At 52.2% G+C, this 22,792-nt stretch overlaps 2 protein-coding genes and 1 pseudogene across 2 annotated transcripts; all 3 read right to left on the reverse strand.

The window, feature by feature from the left end:
- Window positions 1-1,949: 1,949 nt before the first annotated feature.
- On the reverse strand, window positions 1,950-3,805 carry LOC146768910 (uncharacterized; annotated as a pseudogene).
- A 1,519-nt stretch (window positions 3,806-5,324) lies between these two features.
- Window positions 5,325-6,065, reverse strand: LOC146768911 (histone H3). The gene has a single exon (XM_085640642.1). It carries the CDS (start codon window positions 5,762-5,764, stop codon window positions 5,354-5,356), a length of 411 nt encoding a protein of 136 aa, XP_085496768.1. The 5' UTR covers window positions 5,765-6,065; the 3' UTR covers window positions 5,325-5,353.
- A 155-nt stretch (window positions 6,066-6,220) lies between these two features.
- LOC146768912 (histone H1.3-like) lies at window positions 6,221-7,164 on the reverse strand. Its single transcript, XM_085640641.1, has one exon. The coding sequence runs from the start codon at window positions 7,162-7,164 to the stop codon at window positions 6,514-6,516; it is 651 nt and encodes a 216-aa protein (XP_085496767.1). The 3' UTR covers window positions 6,221-6,513.
- Between the last annotated feature and the right edge of the window lie 15,628 nt (window positions 7,165-22,792).

Here is a 22,792-nt window from a genome sequence, read left to right on the forward strand (position 1 = left end):
GTAGTCCCAAGGCCTTGCAGGCCTTATTCTGATACTGTAAAGCAGCTAAATACTCTTTCCTGAGTATGTGAAGTGTTTTATGTTCACACTTCCATCCAGGGGTGAACCCTGAAATCTCACCCTGCGCGGAGCTCCATAACCCTGGGTAGAAGGTGCGACTTCATCCCCATGATGCCTCACACCTGCAAATGTCACAAGTATCAGTAAATTGGTGCCTGGAGGCTGGAAACACACCCAAGACCTTGCAGGCCTTATTCTGATACTGTAAAGCAGCTAAATACACTTTCCTGAGTATGTGAAGTGTTTTATTTTCACACTTCCATCCGGGGGTAAACCCTGAAATCTCACCCTGCGCGGAGCTCCATAACCCTGGGTAGAAGGTGCGGCTTCATCCCCTTGAAGCCTAACCCCTGCAAATGTCACAAGTATCAGTAAATTGGTGCCTGGAGGCTGGAAACACACCCAAGGCCTTGCAGGCCTTGTTCTGATGCTGTGAAGGAGTTAAATACACTTTACTGAGTCTGTGAAGTGTTTTGTTTTCACCCCTGCAGCCAGGGGTGAAACCTGAAATCTTACCCTGCGCGGAGCTCCATAACCCTGGGTAGAAGGTGCGACTTCATCCCCTTGAAGCCTAACACCTTTAAATGTCACAAGTATCAGTAAAACTGGTGCCAGGAGGCTGGAAGTAGGCCCAAGGCCTTGCAGGCCTTGTTCTGATACTGTTAAGGGTTAAATAGACTGTACTGAGTATGTGAAGTGTTTTATTTTCGCACCACAGCCAGGGGTGAATCCTGAAATCTTACCCTGCGCGGAGCTCCATAACCCTGGGTAGAAGGTGCGACTTCATCCCCTTGAAGCCTAACACCTGCAAATGTCACAAGTATCAGTAAAATTGGTGCCTGGAGGCTGGAGGTAGGCCCAAGGCCTTGTTCTGATACTGTAAAGGGGTTAAATACACTTTGCTGAGTATGTGAAGTGTTGCGTTTTCACATCTCCAGCCCGGGGCGAAACTTGAAATCTTACCCTGCGCGGAGCTCCATAGCCCTGGGTAGAACGAGCTACTGTGTCCCCATAAACCTGTAAATTTCAAAATGTCATAAAAAGAACAAAACAAGCGCCTGGAGGCTAGAAATGGGCCCGAGACACTGAAGTCTTGGATCTGATAATGTAAAGGGCTTTATGTACCCTTTGAGTGAAGTATTTTTCCCACCTCCAGTCGAGGGGTAAATCCTGAAATATTACCCCAATTGGAGCACCCTGTGTAGAAAAAGTGACTTCGTCCCATTTGACCTAAAATTTTAGTATTTTTATTTTTATATTTTTTTTTAAACATTGTTAAAGGGGTGACTGGAGGCTACAAAATGGACCAGATACTGTGAAGGACGTTATTTCATTTTTGGGTGAAAAAAAATAAAAATATATGTATTTTATTAGGATTACGATTTTTTTTTTTTTGGGGGGCCCATCTCCAGCTGAGGGGGAAAACCTGAAATGTTACCCGAAGTGGAGCTCCATTGCCCCGGGTAGAAGTAGTGCCGTGGTCCCCTTGAACCAAAATGTCAACAAAACAATAATAAAAAAAAAAAAGCACTAAAACAGGTGCTTAGAGTCCCGAAATCGGTCACAAAAAAAATGAGGATCGCACACCCCATGGGCCTGCATGGGAACGCTCTATTTTACCGACTATTAAGCCCCCACGAAGTGGGGGCTTACAGCGCCCGAGCGAGAGACAAAAGTTAGAGGTAGCGCGGCCGTTCCGCCGCCCGGCCATCTGGTCGCGCAGCTCCGTGGGCCATCTGGTCGCGCAAATCGGCGACAAGATGGCCGGCCGCGCGGCCGCCGCCGCTAGCTCGAACCTTTGTCCCTCATTCGTGTTCTGTAAGCCCCCACTACGTGGGGGCTTAATAGTCGAGGGAAATGACCGGCCCTGGGCCGGGCCAAACTCGCCATGGGTCCCCAGTCCAGGGCTCCAGGATGGCGGGCCCCCGGGCCGGGCTATACCCGCCTTAGGTCCCAAGTACAGAGCTCCAGAATGGCGGGCCCCTGGGCCGGGCTATACCCGCCTTAGGTGGCCAGTACAGGGCTTCAGGACAGCGGGCCCCGTGGGCGGGACTAGGATGGACGCGGGGCTCCAGGAAGGTGCCCTGGCCCCAGGACAGTGCCTTGCATGGCGGTTTCGGAGAAATGCCCCCCTCACCCGACCGGCTGTGGGCCTACAAAGCAGGCCTGCCCTGCGGGATCCCTAGTGCATAGATACAGCTCTCCCATGACATCGTGGTCGGCTCTTAAAAGAGCCTTTGGGTTGGTGTTTTTTTTTCTCTTTCTTTCCGTGGGCAAGTCGAGAGTTTAACCGCCGAATCCGTAGAGGGTGCGGCCCTGGCGCTTCAGGGCGTAAACGACATCCATGGCGGTGACGGTCTTCCTCTTGGCGTGCTCGGTGTAGGTGACGGCGTCCCGGATCACATTCTCCAGGAAAACCTTCAGCACCCCGCGGGTCTCCTCGTAGATGAGGCCGGAGATGCGCTTGACCCCGCCACGGCGCGCCAGGCGGCGAATGGCCGGCTTGGTGATGCCCTGGATGTTGTCCCGGAGCACCTTGCGGTGCCTCTTGGCGCCGCCTTTGCCGAGCCCCTTCCCTCCTTTGCCGCGTCCAGACATGTTGTCCTGTCGGTACTGTGACTGAGCAGAAATGAGGAAACAGCCAGCGACGGCTGCTTATATGGAGGAGCTGCGGCGGACCGGCTAGGGCGCTCCAAGCGGCCCACGTGACTCAACGGAAGGCGAGGGGGAGCCCGCCCCTGGACCGCCCTCTGCAGGGAGCGGGGGGCTGGAGCGGCCGTTGCCGTTTGAAAAAGAGCGCGCTCCCAGCCGCCTCTTTGTCGTGGGCTCAGCAGCTGCCGCCGGGGCACGGATCACAGTCAAGCACACACACACGCCTCCCTTCCCGGCCCCCACTCATCACCGCGGCCCGCCTAACCCTGGCGCTCGGTGCCCGCTCCCACTATGAACAGCAGGCTCTGAAATGTTTTAATGGAGCCAACACATTAACGGCCTCACCGGCACCACCCCGCTGTGTGCGGCCGCCCGCAACCCCGTAACACTGTCCACAGGTCAGGCCCGGTCGTGGCAAGTCTGTAAACTGCCCCTATAAACACGTATTTATTTATTTTTACAAAAAGATTATTCTCGTCGGCCTCAAGCTCGGTTTTGGGACGGGGGCAGCATTTATGTGTCCGTCCGAGGGCTTGGGCATCCCTCCTATGTAGCGACGGTGCGGGCGCTGCCGCGACTATGAAGCCTGCCAGAGTAACACCTTGGCACGGATACGCTCTTTGATGGAGTCTGTGGTTGGCCCTGAAAAGAGCCTTTGTGTTTAGGGTGTGTTTCCACGGTGGTCTGCGGGCCTTTACTTGCTTGCTTTGCCCCCTGCCTTGTGGCTCTCGGTTTTCTTGGGCAGCAGCACGGCCTGGATGTTGGGCAGGACTCCTCCCTGGGCGATGGTGACTCGGCCCAGCAGCTTATTCAGCTCCTCGTCGTTGCGGATGGCCAGCTGGAGGTGTCTGGGGATGATGCGGGTCTTCTTGTTGTCACGGGCAGCGTTGCCGGCCAGCTCCAGGATCTCAGCGGTCAGGTACTCCAGGACTGCAGCCAAATAGACGGGGGCACCGGCGCCCACCCTCTCGGCGTAGCTTCCCTTCCGGAGTAACCTGTGCACACGGCCCACGGGGAACTGGAGCCCGGCTCTGGAAGAGCGTGTCTTGGCCTTAGCGCGGGCCTTTCCTCCTTGCTTTCCGCGTCCAGACATGGCGATCGATGCAGGGGCTCACTCACACAACAGAGAGATTAGTACTGCTGTTCGGCTCGACTCCGGCGATATAAAGACTTCGGGTGCGTCTGATGGGTTGACAGCTAGGCGCTGATAGTACTTCTCATTGGAGGGAGGAGGGCTTCTGTTTCACCAATCAGAGACCCAGAACCGCAGTACACTAGGAGGTGGGGGGCTTGCCTTTGCCTGCCAATGAGAAGGGAGAGCAGAGAAGCAGCTACTTTACACGCCCAGCCTATAAATACAAGTGCCGGGCTCGCCTGGCCTTATTTCTCTCGGCTCCACAGGAAGCGGTGCAGATTGTCGACCATGCCTGAACCAGCCAAGTCCGCGCCGGCTCCCAAGAAGGGCTCCAAGAAAGCGCTCTCCAAGCCGCCCAAGAAGGACGGGAAGAAGCGCAAGAGGAGCAGGAAGGAAAGCTATGCAATCTACATTTACAAAGTGATGAAGCAGGTGCACCCGGACACCGGCATCTCCTCTAAGGCCATGGGCATCATGAACTCCTTCGTGAACGACATCTTCGAGCGCATCGCCGGGGAGGCTTCCCGCCTGGCCCACTACAACTCGCGGCGCACCATCACCTCCCGGGAGATCCAGACCGCAGTGCGTCTGCTGCTGCCCGGAGAGCTGGCCAAGCACGCCGTGTCGGAGGGCACCAAGGCCGTCACCAAGTACACCAGCGCCAAGTAAGGCTTCGAGGCGCATCCCCAACTAACACAACGGCTCTTTTAAGGGCCAACCACGTCCTCCCCTAAGAGCTAATGTGCTTCTATTATGACCGGAGAAATAAGTGTTTTAAAAGGTAATGTTGAGCGCACAAGACCCGCTCTCACGGGTCTTGCTGCAGACCGAGGGACGATGGAGCAGGCAACCCGTTTTTAATAAACATGTTTATATGAATGAGCCCTCTCTTTGGGACCAAGTCTCACGTAAGCACTGTAATGTAACGATGACGTTAAATGAGCGAGGGACGATGGAGCAGGCAACCCGTTTTGCCTGTTTAAATAAACCTGTTTATATGAATGAGCCCTCTCTTTGGTACCAAGTGTCACATAAGCACTGTAATGTAACGATGACGTTAAATGAGCCCACGGGCTTATTGTTTTCGGCGACCAGTTTTAGTGTGTGCGGGTGTCACGTTGTGTTTGTACTTTAAGACCAAGGGCAACGGCAATAATCCGCCCCTGGGCAAGCGCTCCCGAAATCGGACACATGAACCCGATGTACCGGGAGCACAGATGCCCCACAGCGCTGGCTTGTGACCAGCGGATCCCAACACAACCCTCCACCCAAACAAAGCTCTTTATTAAACGATGGACACATTGAAGATGCGATTGTGCACTGTGAACACGGAGTGCTCTGGTCACCCAGTGCCGGTATAAGTTACCCAGTACTCGTGGTACTCTCAGCCAGCCCACCCACCCTAACCTGTAGAACATGCCATGGCAGATAAGAGAAGCTCGTATGTGACAGGGTGGTGGCCCTTAAAAGAGCCGTTGTGGTGGTTGTTCGGGTCGGCGTGTCTCCTTAGGCCCTCTCGCCTCGGATACGACGGGCCAGCTGGATGTCCTTGGGCATGATGGTCACCCTCTTGGCGTGGATGGCGCACAGGTTGGTGTCCTCGAAGAGCCCCACCAGGTAGGCCTCGCTGGCCTCTTGCAGGGCCATGACGGCGGAGCTCTGGAAGCGCAGGTCGGTCTTGAAGTCCTGGGCGATCTCCCTCACCAAGCGCTGGAAGGGCAGCTTGCGGATGAGGAGCTCGGTGGACTTCTGGTAGCGGCGGATCTCGCGGAGAGCCACAGTGCCGGGTCGGTAGCGGTGAGGCTTCTTGACGCCGCCGGTGGCAGGCGCGCTCTTGCGGGCAGCCTTGGTGGCCAGCTGCTTGCGAGGCGCTTTGCCGCCGGTGGACTTGCGGGCTGTCTGCTTGGTGCGGGCCATGGCGGGAGCGGTCTCTCTCAGCGACAAGCGAGGAAGAATGGAGTTCAAGCAGGCAAGAGCCCTATTTATGCACTCGAAGACGGAGGGCTGCTCTGGTTGGCTGAAGCGACCGCCCCACGTTTGAAAATAGCCCGCGGTGTGCAATGATTGGCCAATGAACCGGAGGCTGCAGCCTGTCTCTCCAATGAGCTGTGGAGAAAAAGACACCCTCCGATTGGATGATGTACGTTGGAGCCGTAGCCCGCGCTTGGGTCAGCCTTTGTCTCCGTGTCCATCCATAGTCACACGAACCACTCGCCCCCGGTCAACTGGGCGAGGAGCCCAGGATTTTATAAGTGTACTGCCCTTGGTCACCCTGGAACACGCCGCCGTTAACTGCGCTCGATTTCACGTTCACAATCGTCTGCTTTATGCAGACACCACTTCGAATCTGCCCGGATACAGTGAAAGCACCAAGGCACACGTTATTTCACATTTATTATAAACGGAGGTCTAATAAACTCCCAGACCCCCTTCTTTATTTGGTACACAGATTTCAATCCACGCAGCACCAAAAGAGCCGTTTACATGACCAAGATCACACACGGCACTCGCGTGCGGAAAGGTGCGCTATGGATTTACTGTGCCGTTTATTATTATAGAGAAGTGTGCACGCGGGGTGCAAGGGTGGGGACGAACAAGCTCTCTTCTGGACCGGGTGGATGGCTCTTAAAAGAGCCGTTGTGTTTGCAGTGTCTTGGTGCAAGCCCTTACTTCTTCTTGGGCGCTGCCTTCTTGGGCTTGGCTGCTTTGGGCTTGGCTGCCTTGGGTTTGACTACCTTGGCAGGGCTTTTCTTGGCCACTTTGGGCTTCGCCGCCTTGGCTTTCGCTGGGCTCTTGGCAGCCTTCTTGGCGGGGGCAGCCTTGGGCTTCTTGGGGCTCTTTGCTGCCGCAGGCTTCTTGACCTTCTTCGGGCTCTTCTTGACCCCCGCGGGAGCCTTTTTGGGCTTCTTGGCGGCAGGGGCAGCTTTCTTGGCCGCTGGTTTCTTGGTCTTGGCGGCCGCCTTCTTGGCCGCCTTCTTGCCCTCCAGCTGCTTCTTGTTCACCTTGAAGGATCCGGAGGCCCCGGTGCCCTTCAGCTGGGCCAGGGCGCCTTTGCTGACCAGGCTCTTGAGGGAGGCCTTGACCCGGCTCTTGTTCTTGTCCACATCGTAGCCCTCGGCGACCAGCCCCTTCTTCATGGCCGACAGGGAGACTCCCTTCCTCTCGGCAGAGGCGGTCACCACCTTCAGGATCAGATCGGCCACGCTGGGGCCGGAAGGCTTCTTGGCCTTGGAGGCCCCCGCTGTCTTCTTCTGCTGCTTTTTCTTGGGGGCGACCTCAGCGGGAGGCGCCGCGGCGGCTGGAGCGGTTTCGGCCATTGTAATGCGAGTCTCGGCGCGGGCGCTGTCACTGAACAGAAATGTCCCTCCCAAACCCGAGCCCCGTGAATATATACAGGGAGGAGCCGGCCTCTGATTGGTCCCGAGCAGACAGGGCTGTGCGAGGCACACTCGGCTCTTTGCTCCCAGCTGACTTTTGTGTTTCCTACCTTCGGATTATCCACGTTTTAAAACACAATCAGTTAAACACGCGCTTCCACGCATACATGACCAGGAGCCCAGCTTCGGCCCTCTCCCGGGCCTGCCCCCGTTTCGGATCCACCCCTCATCCCTGGCTTGTGATCCGCGGGGAGAATCGGCGCTCCCCCGACGGCGGGCGCCTCCATGCCTGAAATCCCGGGCTCCGGACCCCTTTTCCCCGGTCCTCTCTCGACTCCTGCGGCCGGGAGCGGCGGCCCGCGGGAGGGAGGGGGCTCCTGCAGGGAGCGGGCCCTGTGGCGTCACAGTGGGGCTGCGGGGGCCGCGGGGAGCGCGTTCTGGAACGGGCCGAAGTAACACAGGGCTCCGCCGGCCGAGCGCGGGGTGGAAACAATGCCAGGGAGCCCCTGGCACGGGGGCCAGGGGGCCCTCCCCGCGCGCCTGCACCCTCGGCTGTGGCACCCTCGGCTCGGGGCTTACAAGCAGCGGGGCACGGCCCTGGCTCCAGCCTCGCACGCATCACCAGGCGGCCGTGTGCTGGCAGCTTCACATGCAGGCAGAGAGCATTCACTGCCGAGCGCCGAGCCAGAGGAGGCGGGTGCAGACTCAATACAATAAATACACAGTGACACAATGAAGGAAGGCGGCCGAGTTAGGCCTACATGTTTTAAGACACCCCAAGTGAGAGCAGAGGGTGTGAATGCACCTGAAATGGTGACCCCAGTACCGGCATGGAGGCACTCTGCTGAGCTGATTTTTACAGCTGGAGCTAGGTGTACCTCTGAGGTGACATCTGTAGACAGAGTGAGTTACTGTATGTCAGACGCTGAGCCTATGACCGGGGAGGCCCACTGCGGAACTGAATAGTACAGTACAGAGTGAGGCCTGTGACTACCACTGTTCTACTGAGCCCTATCGCTGGAGTGGGGACCACTCCTGAATCCAATGGTATGTCACGAGGGAGACCTGAGACCAGAAATCATATTCTGCGCACTGTAGCCTGATCGAGGCCTGCTGCTAATTTGGATGGAGGTAGGGGAAGAAAACAAAACACTTCACAAAGTCCAGAACGCACATGAACACCATTCACAGTATCAGATCTTAGCCTTCAGGATCTCCGGCCCATCCCTAGCTTCCAGGTACATGTTTTAGTAATATTTGTGACATTTGGAGGTTTACAGCTTCAAGGGGATGAAGTCGCACCTTCTACCCAGGGTTATGGAGCTCCGCGCAGGGTGAGATTTCAGGGTTCACCCCTGGCTGGAGGTGTGAAAACAAAACAATCCACATAGTCACACCTCCAGCCAGGGGTGAACCCTGAAATCTCACCCTGCGCATAGCTCCATAACCCTGGGTAGAAGGTGCAACTACGTCCCCTTGAAGCTTATCTCCTCCAAAGGTCACAAAGTATCAGTAAAACTGGTGCCTGGAGGCTAGAAACACACCCAAGGCCATGCAGGTCTTGTTCTGATACTGTAACGGAGTTCACACCTCCAAACCTGAAATCGTACCCTGCGCGGAGCTCCATGACCCTGGGTACAAGGTGCGACTTCATCCCCTTGAAGCCTAACACCTTAAAATGTCACAAAGTATCAGTAATACTGGTGCCTGGAGGCTGGAAGTAGGCCCAAGGCCTTGCAGGCCTTATTCTGATACTGTAAAGGAGTTAAATACACTTTCCTGAGTATGTGAAGTGTTTTATTTTCACTCCTCCAGCCTGGGGTGAAGCCTGAAATCTTACCCTGCGCGGAGCTCCATGACACTGGGTACAAGGTGTGACTTCATCCCCTTGAAGCTTAACACCTTAAAATGTCACAAAGTATCAGTAATACTGGTGCCTGGAGGCTGGAAGTAGGCCCAAGGCCTTGCAGGCCTTATTCTGATACGGTAAAGGAGTTAATTACACTTTCCGGAGTATGTGAAGTGTTTTATTGTCACACCTCAAGCCTGGGGTGAACCCTGAAATCTCACCCTGCGCGGAGCTCCATGACCCTGGGTAGAAGGTGCAACTTCATCCCCTTGAAGCCTAACACCTGCAAATGTCACAAGTATCAGTAAAACTGGTGCCAGGAGGCTCGAAGTAGGCCCAAGGACTTGCAGGCCTTATTCTGATACTGTAAAGGAGATAAATACACTTTCCTGAGTATGTGAAGTGTTTTATTTTCACTCCTCCAGCCTGGGGTAAACCCTGAAATCTCACTCTGCGCGGAGCTCCATAACCCTGGGTAGAAGGTGCGGCTTCATCCCCTTGAAGCCTAACCCCTGCAAATGTCACAAGTATCAGTAAATTGGTGCCAGGAGGCTGGAAGTAGGCCCAAGGCCTTGCAGGCCTTGTTCTGATACTGTAAAGGAGTGAAATGCACTTTACTGAGTATGCGAAGTGTTTTGTTTTCACCCCTGCAGCCAGGGGTGAAACCTGAAATCTTACCCTGCGCGGAGCTCCATAACCCTGGGTAGAAGGTGCGACTTCATCCCCTTGATGCCTAACACCTGCAAATGTCACAAGTATCAGTAAATTGGTGCCTGGAGGCTGGAAACACACCCAAGGCCTTGCAGGCCTTGTTCTGATGCTGTGAAGGAGTTAAATACACTTTACTGAGTCTGTGAAGTGTTTTGTTTTCACCCCTGCAGCCAGGGGTGAAACCTGAAATCTTACCCTGCGCGGAGCTCCATGACCCTGGGTAGAAGGCGCGACTTCATCCCCTTGAAGCCTAACAACTACAAATGTCACAAGTATCAGTAAAACTGGTGCCAGGAGGCTGGATGTAGGCCCAAGGCCTTGCAGGCCTTATTCTGATACTGTAAAGGAGTTAAATACACTTTCCTGAGTATGTGATGTGTTTTATTTTCACTCCTCCAGCCTGGGGCGAAGCCTGAAATCTTACCCTGCGTGGAGCTCCATGACCCTGGGTAGAAGGTGCGACTTCATCCCCTTGAAGCCTAACACCTGCAAATGTCACAAGTATCAGTAAAACTGGTGCCAGGAGGCTGGAAGTAGTCCCAAGGCCTTGCAGGCCTTATTCTGATACTGTAAAGCAGCTAAATACTCTTTCCTGAGTATGTGAAGTGTTTTATGTTCACACTTCCATCCAGGGGTGAACCCTGAAATCTCACCCTGCGCGGAGCTCCATAACCCTGGGTAGAAGGTGCGACTTCATCCCCATGATGCCTCACACCTGCAAATGTCACAAGTATCAGTAAATTGGTGCCTGGAGGCTGGAAACACACCCAAGACCTTGCAGGCCTTGTTTTGATGCTGTGAAGGAGTTAAATACACTTTACTGAGTCTGTGAAGTGTTTTGTTTTCACACCTGCAGCCGGGGGTGAAACCTGAAATCTTACCCTGCGCGGAGCTCCATAACCCTGGGTAGAAGGTGCGACTTCATCCCCATGATGCCTCACACCTGCAAATGTCACAAGTATCAGTAAATTGGTGCCTGGAGGCTGGAAACACACCCAAGACCTTGCAGGCCTTGTTCTGATGCTGTGAAGGAGTTAAATACACTTTACTGAGTCTGTGAAGTGTTTTGTTTTCACACCTGCAGCCGGGGGTGAAACCTGAAATCTTACCCTGCGCGGAGCTCCATAAACCTGGGTAGAAGGTGCGACTTCATCCCCTTGAAGCCTAACACCTGCAAATGTCACAAGTATCAGTAAAACTGGTGCCAGGAGTCTGGAAGTAGGCCCAAGGCCTTGCAGGCCTCATTCTGATACTGTAAAGGAGCTAAATACACTTTCCTGAGTATGTGAAGTGTTTTATTTTCCCACCTGCAGCCAGGGGTGAACCCTGAAATCTCACCCTGCGCGGAGCTCCATGACCCTGGGTAGAAGGTGCGCCTTCATCCCCTTGATGCCTAACACCTGCAAATGTCACAAGTATCAGTAAAACTGGTGCCAGGAGGCTGGAAGTAGGCCCAAGGCCTTGCATGCCTTATTCTGATACTGTAAAGCAGCTACATACACTTTCCTGAGTATGTGAAGTGTTTTATGTTCACACTTCCATCCAGGGGTAAACCCTGAAATCTCACCCTGCGCGGAGCTCCATAACCCTGGGTAGAAGGTGCGACTTCATCCCCTTGAAGCCTAACCCCTGCAAATGTCACAAGTATCAGTAAATTGGTGCCAGGAGGCTGGAAGTAGGCCCAAGGCCTTGCAGGCCTTGTTCTGATACTGTAAAGGAGTGAAATGCACTTTACTGAGTATGCGAAGTGTTTTGTTTTCACCCCTGCAGTCAGGGGTGAAACCGGAAATCTTACCCTGCGCGGAGCTCCATAACCCTGGGTAGAAGGTGCGACTTCATCCCCTTGATGCCTAACACCTGCAAATGTCACAAGTATCAGTAAATTGGTGCCTGGAGTCTGGAAACACACCCAAGACCTTGCAGGCCTTGTTCTGATGCTGTGAAGGAGTTAAATACACTTTACTGAGTCTGTGAAGTGTTTTGTTTTCACCCCTGCAGCCAGGGGTGAAACCTGAAATCTTACCCTGCGAGGAGCTCCATAACCCTGGGTAGAAGGTGCGACTTCATCCCCTTGAAGCTTAACACCTTAAAATGTCACAAGTATCAGTAAATTGGTGCCTGGAGGCTGGAAACACACCCAAGACCTTGCAGGCCTTGTTCTGATGCTGTGAAGGAGTTAAATACACTTTCCTGAGTCTGTGAAGTGTTTTGTTTTCACCCCTGCAGCCAGGGGTGAAACCTGTAATCTTACCCTGCGCGGAGCTCCATAACCCTGGGTAGAAGGTGCGACTTCATCCCCTTGATGCCTAACACCTGCAAATGTCACAAGTATCAGTAAATTGGTGCCTGGAGGCTGGAAACACACCCAAGACCTTGCAGGCCTTGTTCTGATGCTGTGAAGGAGTTAAATACACTTTACTGAGTCTGTGAAGTGTTTTGTTTTCACACCTGCAGCCAGGGGTGAAACATGAAACCTTACCCTGCGCGGAGCTCCATAACCCTGGGTAGAAGGTGCGACTTCATCCCCTCACAGCTTAACACCTTAAAATGTCACAAGTATCAGTAAATTGGTGCCTGGAGGCTGGAAACACACCCAAGACCTTGCAGGCCTTGTTCTGATGCTGTGAAGGAGTTAAATACACTTTCCTGAGTCTGTGAAGTGTTTTGTTTTCACCCCTGCAGCCAAGGGTGAAACCTGTAATCTTACCCTGCGCGGAGCTCCATAACCCTGGGTAGAAGGTGCGACTTCATCCCCTTGATGCCTAACACCTGCAAAATGTCACAAGTTTCAGTACAACTGGTGCCAGGAGGCTGAAAAGAGGCCCACGGCCTTGCAGGCCTTATTCTGATACTGTAAAGCAGCTAAATACACTTTCCTGAGTATGTGAAGTGTTTTATGTTCACACTTCCATCCAGGGGTAAACCCTGAAATCTCACCCTGCGCGGAGCTCCATAACCCTGGGTAGCAGGTGCGACTTCATCCCCATGATGCCTCACACCTGCAAATGTCACAAGTATCAGTAAATTGGTGCCTGGAGGCTGGAAACACACCCAAGACTAACCCCGGGCGTAGCACTACGCTTCGCCCACGTAGTGTACGTAGCGCTGCCTGCTTCGCACTTTCCGAAGTAGGCGAAGCAGGGCAGCGCTACGCACACGCCGAGGGCGAAGCGTAGCTGCTTGCCACCCGCCACCCACCTCCCGCCCGCCCTTCTTTTAAATATATGAGCAATGAAAAATAAAGTAAAGTAAGTCGACTTACCCGTAAGCGCGGCGTCTCCGGGGCTCCCTCTTTCAGTTTCTAATTTCTTCTGGCAAATGCGCATGCGCGGACACCCGCGCATGCGCATTTCTCGCGAGAAATGCGCATGCGCGGGCGTCCGCGCATGCGCATTTGCCAGAAGAAATTAGAAACTGAAAGAGGGAGCCCCGGAGACGCCGCGCTTACGGGTAAGTCGACTTACTTTTACTTTATTTTTCATTGCTTATAATATTTAAAAGAATGGCGGGTGGGAGGTGGGTGGCACGTAGTGGGGCTACGCGAAGCGCGTAGTGTGCGTAGATTTGGGCACACTACGTGCTGCTTCACGTAGCCCCACTACGCCCACTACGCCCACCCTTACCCAAGACCTTGCAGGCCTTGTTTTGATGCTGTGAAGGAGTTAAATACACTTTACTGAGTCTGTGAAGTGTTTTGTTTTCACACCTGCAGCCGGGGGTGAAACCTGAAATCTTACCCTGCGCGGAGCTCCATAAACCTGGGTAGAAGGTGCGACTTCATCCCCTTGAAGCCTAACACCTGCAAATGTCACAAGTATCAGTAAAACGGGTGCCAGGAGTCTGGAAGTAGGCCCAAGGCCTTGCAGGCCTCATTCTGATACTGTAAAGGAGCTAAATACACTTTCCTGAGTATGTGAAGTGTTTTATGTTCACACTTCCATCCAGGGGTAAACCCTGAAATCTCACCCTGCGCGGAGCTCCATAACCCTGGGTAGAAGGTGCGACTTCATCCCCTTGAAGCCTAACCCCTGCAAATGTCACAAGTATCAGTAAAACTGGTGCCAGGAGGCTGGAAGTAGTCCCAAGGCCTTGCAGGCCTTATTCTGATACTGTAAAGCAGCTAAATACTCTTTCCTGAGTATGTGAAGTGTTTTATGTTCACACTTCCATCCAGGGGTGAACCCTGAAATCTCACCCTGCGCGGAGTTCCATAACCCTGGATAGAAGGTGCAACTTCATCCCCTTGAAGCCTAACCCTGCAAATGTCACAAGTATCAGTAAATTGGTGCCAGGAGGCTGGAAGTAGGCCCAAGGCCTTGCAGGCCTTGTTCTGATACTGTAAAGGAGTGAAATGCACTTTACTGAGTATGTGAAGTGTTTTGTTTTCACCCCTGCAGCCAGGGGTGAAACCTGAAATCTTACCCTGCGCGGAGCTCCATAACCCTGGGTAGAAGGTGCGACTTCATCCCCTTGATGCCTAACACCTGCAAATGTCACAAGTATCAGTAAATTGGTGCCTGGAGGCTGGAAACACACCCAAGACCTTGCAGGCCTTGTTCTGATACTGTAAAGTAGCTAAATACACTTTACTGAGTCTGTGAAGTGTTTTGTTTTCACCCCTGCAGCCAGGGGTGAAACCTGAAATCTTACCCTGCGAGGAGCTCCATAACCCTGGGTAGAAGGTGCGACTTCATCCCCTTGAAGCTTAACACCTTAAAATGTCACAAGTATCAGTAAATTGGTGCCTGGAGGCTGGAAACACACCCAAGACCTTGCAGGCCTTGTTCTGATGCTGTGAAGGAGTTAAATACACTTTCCTGAGTCTGTGAAGTGTTTTGTTTTCACCCCTGCAGCCAGGGGTGAAACCTGTAATCTTACCCTGCGCGGAGCTCCATAACCCTGGGTAGAAGGTGCGACTTCATCCCCTTGATGCCTAACACCTGCAAATGTCACAAGTATCAGTAAATTGGTGCCTGGAGGCTGGAAACACACCCAAGACCTTGCAGGCCTTGTTCTGATGCTGTGAAGGAGTTAAATACACTTTACTGAGTCTGTGAAGTGTTTTGTTTTCACACCTGCAGCCAGGGGTGAAACATGAAACCTTACCCTGCGCGGAGCTCCATAACCCTGGGTAGAAGGTGCGACTTCATCCCCTCACAGCTTAACACCTTAAAATGTCACAAGTATCAGTAAATTGGTGCCTGGAGGCTGGAAACACACCCAAGACCTTGCAGGCCTTGTTCTGATGCTGTGAAGGAGTTAAATACACTTTCCTGAGTCTGTGAAGTGTTTTGTTTTCACCCCTGCAGCCAAGGGTGAAACCTGTAATCTTACCCTGCGCGGAGCTCCATAACCCTGGGTAGAAGGTGCGACTTCATCCCCTTGATGCCTAACACCTGCAAAATGTCACAAGTTTCAGTACAACTGGTGCCAGGAGGCTGAAAAGAGGCCCACGGCCTTGCAGGCCTTATTCTAAAACTGTAAAGCAGCTAAATACACTTTCCTGAGTATGTGAAGTGTTTTATGTTCACACTTCCATCCAGGGGTAAACCCTGAAATCTCACCCTGCGCGGAGCTCCATAACCCTGGGTAGCAGGTGCGACTTCATCCCCATGATGCCTCACACCTGCAAATGTCACAAGTATCAGTAAATTGGTGCCTGGAGGCTGGAAACACACCCAAGACTAACCCCGGGCGTAGCACTACGCTTCGCCCACGTAGTGTACGTAGCGCTGCCTGCTTCGCACTTTCCGAAGTAGGCGAAGCAGGGCAGCGCTACGCACACGCCGAGGGCGAAGCGTAGCTGCTTGCCACCCGCCACCCACCTCCCGCCCGCCCTTCTTTTAAATATATGAGCAATGAAAAATAAAGTAAAGTAAGTCGACTTACCCGTAAGCGCGGCGTCTCCGGGGCTCCCTCTTTCAGTTTCTAATTTCTTCTGGCAAATGCGCATGCGCGGACACCCGCGCATGCGCATTTCTCGCGAGAAATGCGCATGCGCGGGCGTCCGCGCATGCGCATTTGCCAGAAGAAATTAGAAACTGAAAGAGGGAGCCCCGGAGACGCCGCGCTTACGGGTAAGTCGACTTACTTTTACTTTATTTTTCATTGCTTATAATATTTAAAAGAATGGCGGGTGGGAGGTGGGTGGCACGTAGTGGGGCTACGCGAAGCGCGTAGTGTGCGTAGATTTGGGCACACTACGTGCTGCTTCACGTAGCCCCACTACGCCCACTACGCCCACCCTTACCCAAGACCTTGCAGGCCTTGTTTTGATGCTGTGAAGGAGTTAAATACACTTTACTGAGTCTGTGAAGTGTTTTGTTTTCACACCTGCAGCCGGGGGTGAAACCTGAAATCTTACCCTGCGCGGAGCTCCATAAACCTGGGTAGAAGGTGCGACTTCATCCCCTTGAAGCCTAACACCTGCAAATGTCACAAGTATCAGTAAAACGGGTGCCAGGAGTCTGGAAGTAGGCCCAAGGCCTTGCAGGCCTCATTCTGATACTGTAAAGGAGCTAAATACACTTTCCTGAGTATGTGAAGTGTTTTATGTTCACACTTCCATCCAGGGGTAAACCCTGAAATCTCACCCTGCGCGGAGCTCCATAACCCTGGGTAGAAGGTGCGACTTCATCCCCTTGAAGCCTAACCCCTGCAAATGTCACAAGTATCAGTAAAACTGGTGCCAGGAGGCTGGAAGTAGTCCCAAGGCCTTGCAGGCCTTATTCTGATACTGTAAAGCAGCTAAATACTCTTTCCTGAGTATGTGAAGTGTTTTATGTTCACACTTCCATCCAGGGGTGAACCCTGAAATCTCACCCTGCGCGGAGTTCCATAACCCTGGATAGAAGGTGCGACTTCATCCCCTTGAAGCCTAACCCTGCAAATGTCACAAGTATCAGTAAATTGGTGCCAGGAGGCTGGAAGTAGGCCCAAGGCCTTGCAGGCCTTGTTCTGATACTGTAAAGGAGTGAAATGCACTTTACTGAGTATGTGAAGTGTTTTGTTTTCACCCCTGCAGCCAGGGGTGAAACCTGAAATCTTACCCTGCGCGGAGCTCCATAACCCTGGGTAGAAGGTGCGACTTCATCCCCTTGATGCCTAACACCTGCAAATGTCACAAGTATCAGTAAATTGGTGCCTGGAGGCTGGAAACACACCCAAGACCTTGCAGGCCTTGTTCTGATGCTGTGAAGGAGTTAAATACACTTTACTGAGTCTGTGAAGTGTTTTGTTTTCACCCCTGCAGCCAGGGGTGAAACCTGAAATCTTACCCTGCGCGGAGCTCCATGACCCTGGGTAGAAGGCGCGACTTCATCCCCTTGAAGCCTAACAACTACAAATGTCACAAGTATCAGTAAAACTGGTGCCAGGAGGCTGGATGTAGGCCCAAGGCCTTGCAGGCCTTATTCTGATACTGTAAAGGAGTTAAATACACTTTCCTGAGTATGTGATGTGTTTTATTTTCACTCCTCCAGCCTGGGGCGAAGCCTGAAATCTTACCCTGCGTGGAGCTCCATGACCCTGGGTAGAAGGTGCGACTTCATCCCCTTGAAGCCTAACACCTGCAAATGTCACAAGTATCAGTAAAACTGGTGCCAGGAGGCTGGAAGTAGTCCCAAGGCCTTGCAGGCCTTATTCTGATACTGTAAAGCAGCTAAATACTCTTTCCTGAGTATGTGAAGTGTTTTATGTTCACACTTCCATCCAGGGGTGAACCCTGAAATCTCACCCTGCGCGGAGCTCCATAACCCTGGGTAGAAGGTGCGACTTCATCCCCATGATGCCTCACACCTGCAAATGTCACAAGTATCAGTAAATTGGTGCCTGGAGGCTGGAAACACACCCAAGACCTTGCAGGCCTTGTTCTGATGCTGTGAAGGAGTTAAATACACTTTACTGAGTCTGTGAAGTGTTTTGTTTTCACCCCTGCAGCCAGGGGTGAAACCTGAAATCTTACCCTGCGCGGAGCTCCATGACCCTGGGTAGAAGGCGCGACTTCATCCCCTTGAAGCCTAACAACTACAAATGTCACAAGTATCAGTAAAACTGGTGCCAGGAGGCTGGATGTAGGCCCAAGGCCTTGCAGGCCTTATTCTGATACTGTAAAGGAGTTAAATACACTTTCCTGAGTATGTGATGTGTTTTATTTTCACTCCTCCAGCCTGGGGCGAAGCCTGAAATCTTACCCTGCGTGGAGCTCCATGACCCTGGGTAGAAGGTGCGACTTCATCCCCTTGAAGCCTAACACCTGCAAATGTCACAAGTATCAGTAAAACTGGTGCCAGGAGGCTGGAAGTAGTCCCAAGGCCTTGCAGGCCTTATTCTGATACTGTAAAGCAGCTAAATACTCTTTCCTGAGTATGTGAAGTGTTTTATGTTCACACTTCCATCCAGGGGTGAACCCTGAAATCTCACCCTGCGCGGAGCTCCATAACCCTGGGTAGAAGGTGCGACTTCATCCCCATGATGCCTCACACCTGCAAATGTCACAAGTATCAGTAAATTGGTGCCTGGAGGCTGGAAACACACCCAAGACCTTGCAGGCCTTATTCTGATACTGTAAAGCAGCTAAATACACTTTCCTGAGTATGTGAAGTGTTTTATTTTCACACTTCCATCCGGGGGTAAACCCTGAAATCTCACCCTGCGCGGAGCTCCATAACCCTGGGTAGAAGGTGCGACTTCATCCCCTTGAAGCCTAACCCCTGCAAATGTCACAAGTATCAGTAAACTGGTGCCAGGAGGCTGGAAGTAGGCCCAAGGCCTTGCAGGCCTTATTCTGATACTGTAAAGCACCTAATACACTTTCCTGAGTATGTGAAGTGTTTTATTTTCACACTTCCATCCAGGGGTAAACCCTGAAATCTTACCCTGCGCGGAGCTCCATAACCCTGGGTAGAAGGTGCGACTTCATCCCCTTGATGCCTAACACCTGCAAATGTCACAAGTATCAGTAAATTGGTGCCTGGAGGCTGGAAACACACCCAAGGCCTTGCAGGCCTTGTTCTGATGCTGTGAAAGAGTTAAATACACTTTACTGAGTCTGTGAAGTGTTTTGTTTTCACCCCTGCAGCCAGGGGTGAAACCTGAAATCTTACCCTGCGCGGAGCTCCATGACCCTGGGTAGAAGGTGCTACTTCATCCCCTTGAAGCCTAACACCTGCAAATGTCACAAGTATCAGTAAAACTGGTGCCAGGAGTCTGGAAGTAGGCCCAAGGCCTTGCAGGCCTCATTCTGATACTGTAAAGGAGCTAAATACACTTTCCTGAGTATGTGAAGTGTTTTATTTTCCCACCTGCAGCCAGGGGTGAACCCTGAAATCTCACCCTGCGCGGAGCTCCATGACCCTGGGTAGAAGGTGCGACTTCATCCCCTTGATGCCTAACACCTGCAAATGTCACAAGTATCAGTAAAACTGGTGCCAGGAGGCTGGAAGTAGTCCCAAGGCCTTGCAGGCCTTATTCTGATACTGTAAAGCAGCTACATACACTTTCCTGAGTATGTGAAGTGTTTTATGTTCACACTTCCATCCAGGGGTAAACCCTGAAATCTCACTCTGCGCGGAGCTCCATAACCCTGGGTAGAAGGTGCGGCTTCATCCCCTTGAAGCCTAACCCCTGCAAATGTCACAAGTATCAGTAAATTGGTGCCAGGAGGCTGGAAGTAGGCCCAAGGCCTTGCAGGCCTTGTTCTGATACTGTAAAGGAGTGAAATGCACTTTACTGAGTATGCGAAGTGTTTTGTTTTCACCCCTGCAGCCAGGGGTGAAACCTGAAATCTTACCCTGCGCGGAGCTCCATAACCCTGGGTAGAAGGTGCGACTTCATCCCCTTGATGCCTAACACCTGCAAATGTCACAAGTATCAGTAAATTGGTGCCTGGAGGCTGGAAACACACCCAAGGCCTTGCAGGCCTTGTTCTGATGCTGTGAAGGAGTTAAATACACTTTACTGAGTCTGTGAAGTGTTTTGTTTTCACCCCTGCAGCCAGGGGTGAAACCTGAAATCTTACCCTGCGCGGAGCTCCATGACCCTGGGTAGAAGGCGCGACTTCATCCCCTTGAAGCCTAACAACTACAAATGTCACAAGTATCAGTAAAACTGGTGCCAGGAGGCTGGATGTAGGCCCAAGGCCTTGCAGGCCTTATTCTGATACTGTAAAGGAGTTAAATACACTTTCCTGAGTATGTGATGTGTTTTATTTTCACTCCTCCAGCCTGGGGCGAAGCCTGAAATCTTACCCTGCGTGGAGCTCCATGACCCTGGGTAGAAGGTGCGACTTCATCCCCTTGAAGCCTAACACCTGCAAATGTCACAAGTATCAGTAAAACTGGTGCCAGGAGGCTGGAAGTAGTCCCAAGGCCTTGCAGGCCTTATTCTGATACTGTAAAGCAGCTAAATACTCTTTCCTGAGTATGTGAAGTGTTTTATGTTCACACTTCCATCCAGGGGTGAACCCTGAAATCTCACCCTGCGCGGAGCTCCATAACCCTGGGTAGAAGGTGCGACTTCATCCCCATGATGCCTCACACCTGCAAATGTCACAAGTATCAGTAAATTGGTGCCTGGAGGCTGGAAACACACCCAAGACCTTGCAGGCCTTGTTTTGATGCTGTGAAGGAGTTAAATACACTTTACTGAGTCTGTGAAGTGTTTTGTTTTCACACCTGCAGCCGGGGGTGAAACCTGAAATCTTACCCTGCGCGGAGCTCCATAAACCTGGGTAGAAGGTGCGACTTCATCCCCTTGAAGCCTAACACCTGCAAATGTCACAAGTATCAGTAAAACTGGTGCCAGGAGTCTGGAAGTAGGCCCAAGGCCTTGCAGGCCTCATTCTGATACTGTAAAGGAGCTAAATACACTTTCCTGAGTATGTGAAGTGTTTTATTTTCCCACCTGCAGCCAGGGGTGAACCCTGAAATCTCACCCTGCGCGGAGCTCCATAACCCTGGGTAGAAGGTGCGACTTCATCCCCTTGAAGCCTAACCCCTGCAAATGTCACAAGTATCAGTAAACTGGTGCCAGGAGGCTGGAAGTAGGCCCAAGGCCTTGCAGGCCTTATTCTGATACTGTAAAGCACCTAATACACTTTCCTGAGTATGTGAAGTGTTTTATTTTCACACTTCCATCCAGGGGTAAACCCTGAAATCTCACCCTGCGCGGAGCTCCATAACCCTGGGTAGAAGGTGCGACTTCATCCCCTTGAAGCCTAACCCCTGCAAATGTCACAAGTATCAGTAAAACTGGTGCCAGGAGTCTGGAAGTAGGCCCAAGGCCTTGCAGGCCTCATTCTGATACTGTAAAGGAGCTAAATACACTTTCCTGAGTATGTGAAGTGTTTTATTTTCCCACCTGCAGCCAGGGGTGAACCCTGAAATCTCACCCTGCGCGGAGCTCCATGACCCTGGGTAGAAGGTGCGACTTCATCCCCTTGATGCCTAACACCTGCAAATGTCACAAGTATCAGTAAAACTGGTGCCAGGAGGCTGGAAGTAGGCCCAAGGCCTTGCATGCCTTATTCTGATACTGTAAAGCAGCTACATACACTTTCCTGAGTATGTGAAGTGTTTTATGTTCACACTTCCATCCAGGGGTAAACCCTGAAATCTCACTCTGCGCGGAGCTCCATAACCCTGGGTAGAAGGTGCGGCTTCATCCCCTTGAAGCCTAACCCCTGCAAATGTCACAAGTATCAGTAAATTGGTGCCAGGAGGCTGGAAGTAGGCCCAAGGCCTTGCAGGCCTTGTTCTGATACTGTAAAGGAGTGAAATGCACTTTACTGAGTATGCGAAGTGTTTTGTTTTCACCCCTGCAGCCAGGGGTGAAACCTGAAATCTTACCCTGCGCGGAGCTCCATAACCCTGGGTAGAAGGTGCGACTTCATCCCCTTGATGCCTAACACCTGCAAATGTCACAAGTATCAGTAAATTGGTGCCTGGAGGCTGGAAACACACCCAAGGCCTTGCAGGCCTTGTTCTGATGCTGTGAAGGAGTTAAATACACTTTACTGAGTCTGTGAAGTGTTTTGTTTTCACCCCTGCAGCCAGGGGTGAAACCTGAAATCTTACCCTGCGCGGAGCTCCATGACCCTGGTTAGAAGGCGCGACTTCATCCCCTTGAAGCCTAACAACTACGAATGTCACAAGTATCAGTAAAACTGGTGCCAGGAGGCTGGATGTAGGCCCAAGGCCTTGCAGGCCTTATTCTGATACTGTAAAGGAGTTAAATACACTTTCCTGAGTATGTGATGTGTTTTATTTTCACTCCTCCAGCCTGGGGCGAAGCCTGAAATCTTACCCTGCGTGGAGCTCCATGACCCTGGGTAGAAGGTGCGACTTCATCCCCTTGAAGCCTAACACCTGCAAATGTCACAAGTATCAGTAAAACTGGTGCCAGGAGGCTGGAAGTAGTCCCAAGGCCTTGCAGGCCTTATTCTGATACTGTAAAGCAGCTAAATACTCTTTCCTGAGTATGTGAAGTGTTTTATGTTCACACTTCCATCCAGGGGTGAACCCTGAAATCTCACCCTGCGCGGAGCTCCATAACCCTGGGTAGAAGGTGCGACTTCATCCCCATGATGCCTCACACCTGCAAATGTCACAAGTATCAGTAAATTGGTGCCTGGAGGCTGGAAACACACCCAAGACCTTGCAGGCCTTATTCTGATACTGTAAAGCAGCTAAATACACTTTCCTGAGTATGTGAAGTGTTTTATTTTCACACTTCCATCCGGGGGTAAACCCTGAAATCTCACCCTGCGCGGAGCTCCATAACCCTGGGTAGAAGGTGCGGCTTCATCCCCTTGAAGCCTAACCCCTGCAAATGTCACAAGTATCAGTAAATTGGTGCCTGGAGGCTGGAAACACACCCAAGGCCTTGCAGGCCTTGTTCTGATGCTGTGAAGGAGTTAAATACACTTTACTGAGTCTGTGAAGTGTTTTGTTTTCACCCCTGCAGCCAGGGGTGAAACCTGAAATCTTACCCTGCGCGGAGCTCCATAAC

The sequence above is a fragment of the Triturus cristatus genome, unplaced genomic scaffold (assembly GCF_964204655.1).
Source record: "Triturus cristatus unplaced genomic scaffold, aTriCri1.1 SCAFFOLD_292, whole genome shotgun sequence".
Lineage (NCBI taxonomy): Eukaryota > Metazoa > Chordata > Amphibia > Caudata > Salamandridae > Triturus > Triturus cristatus.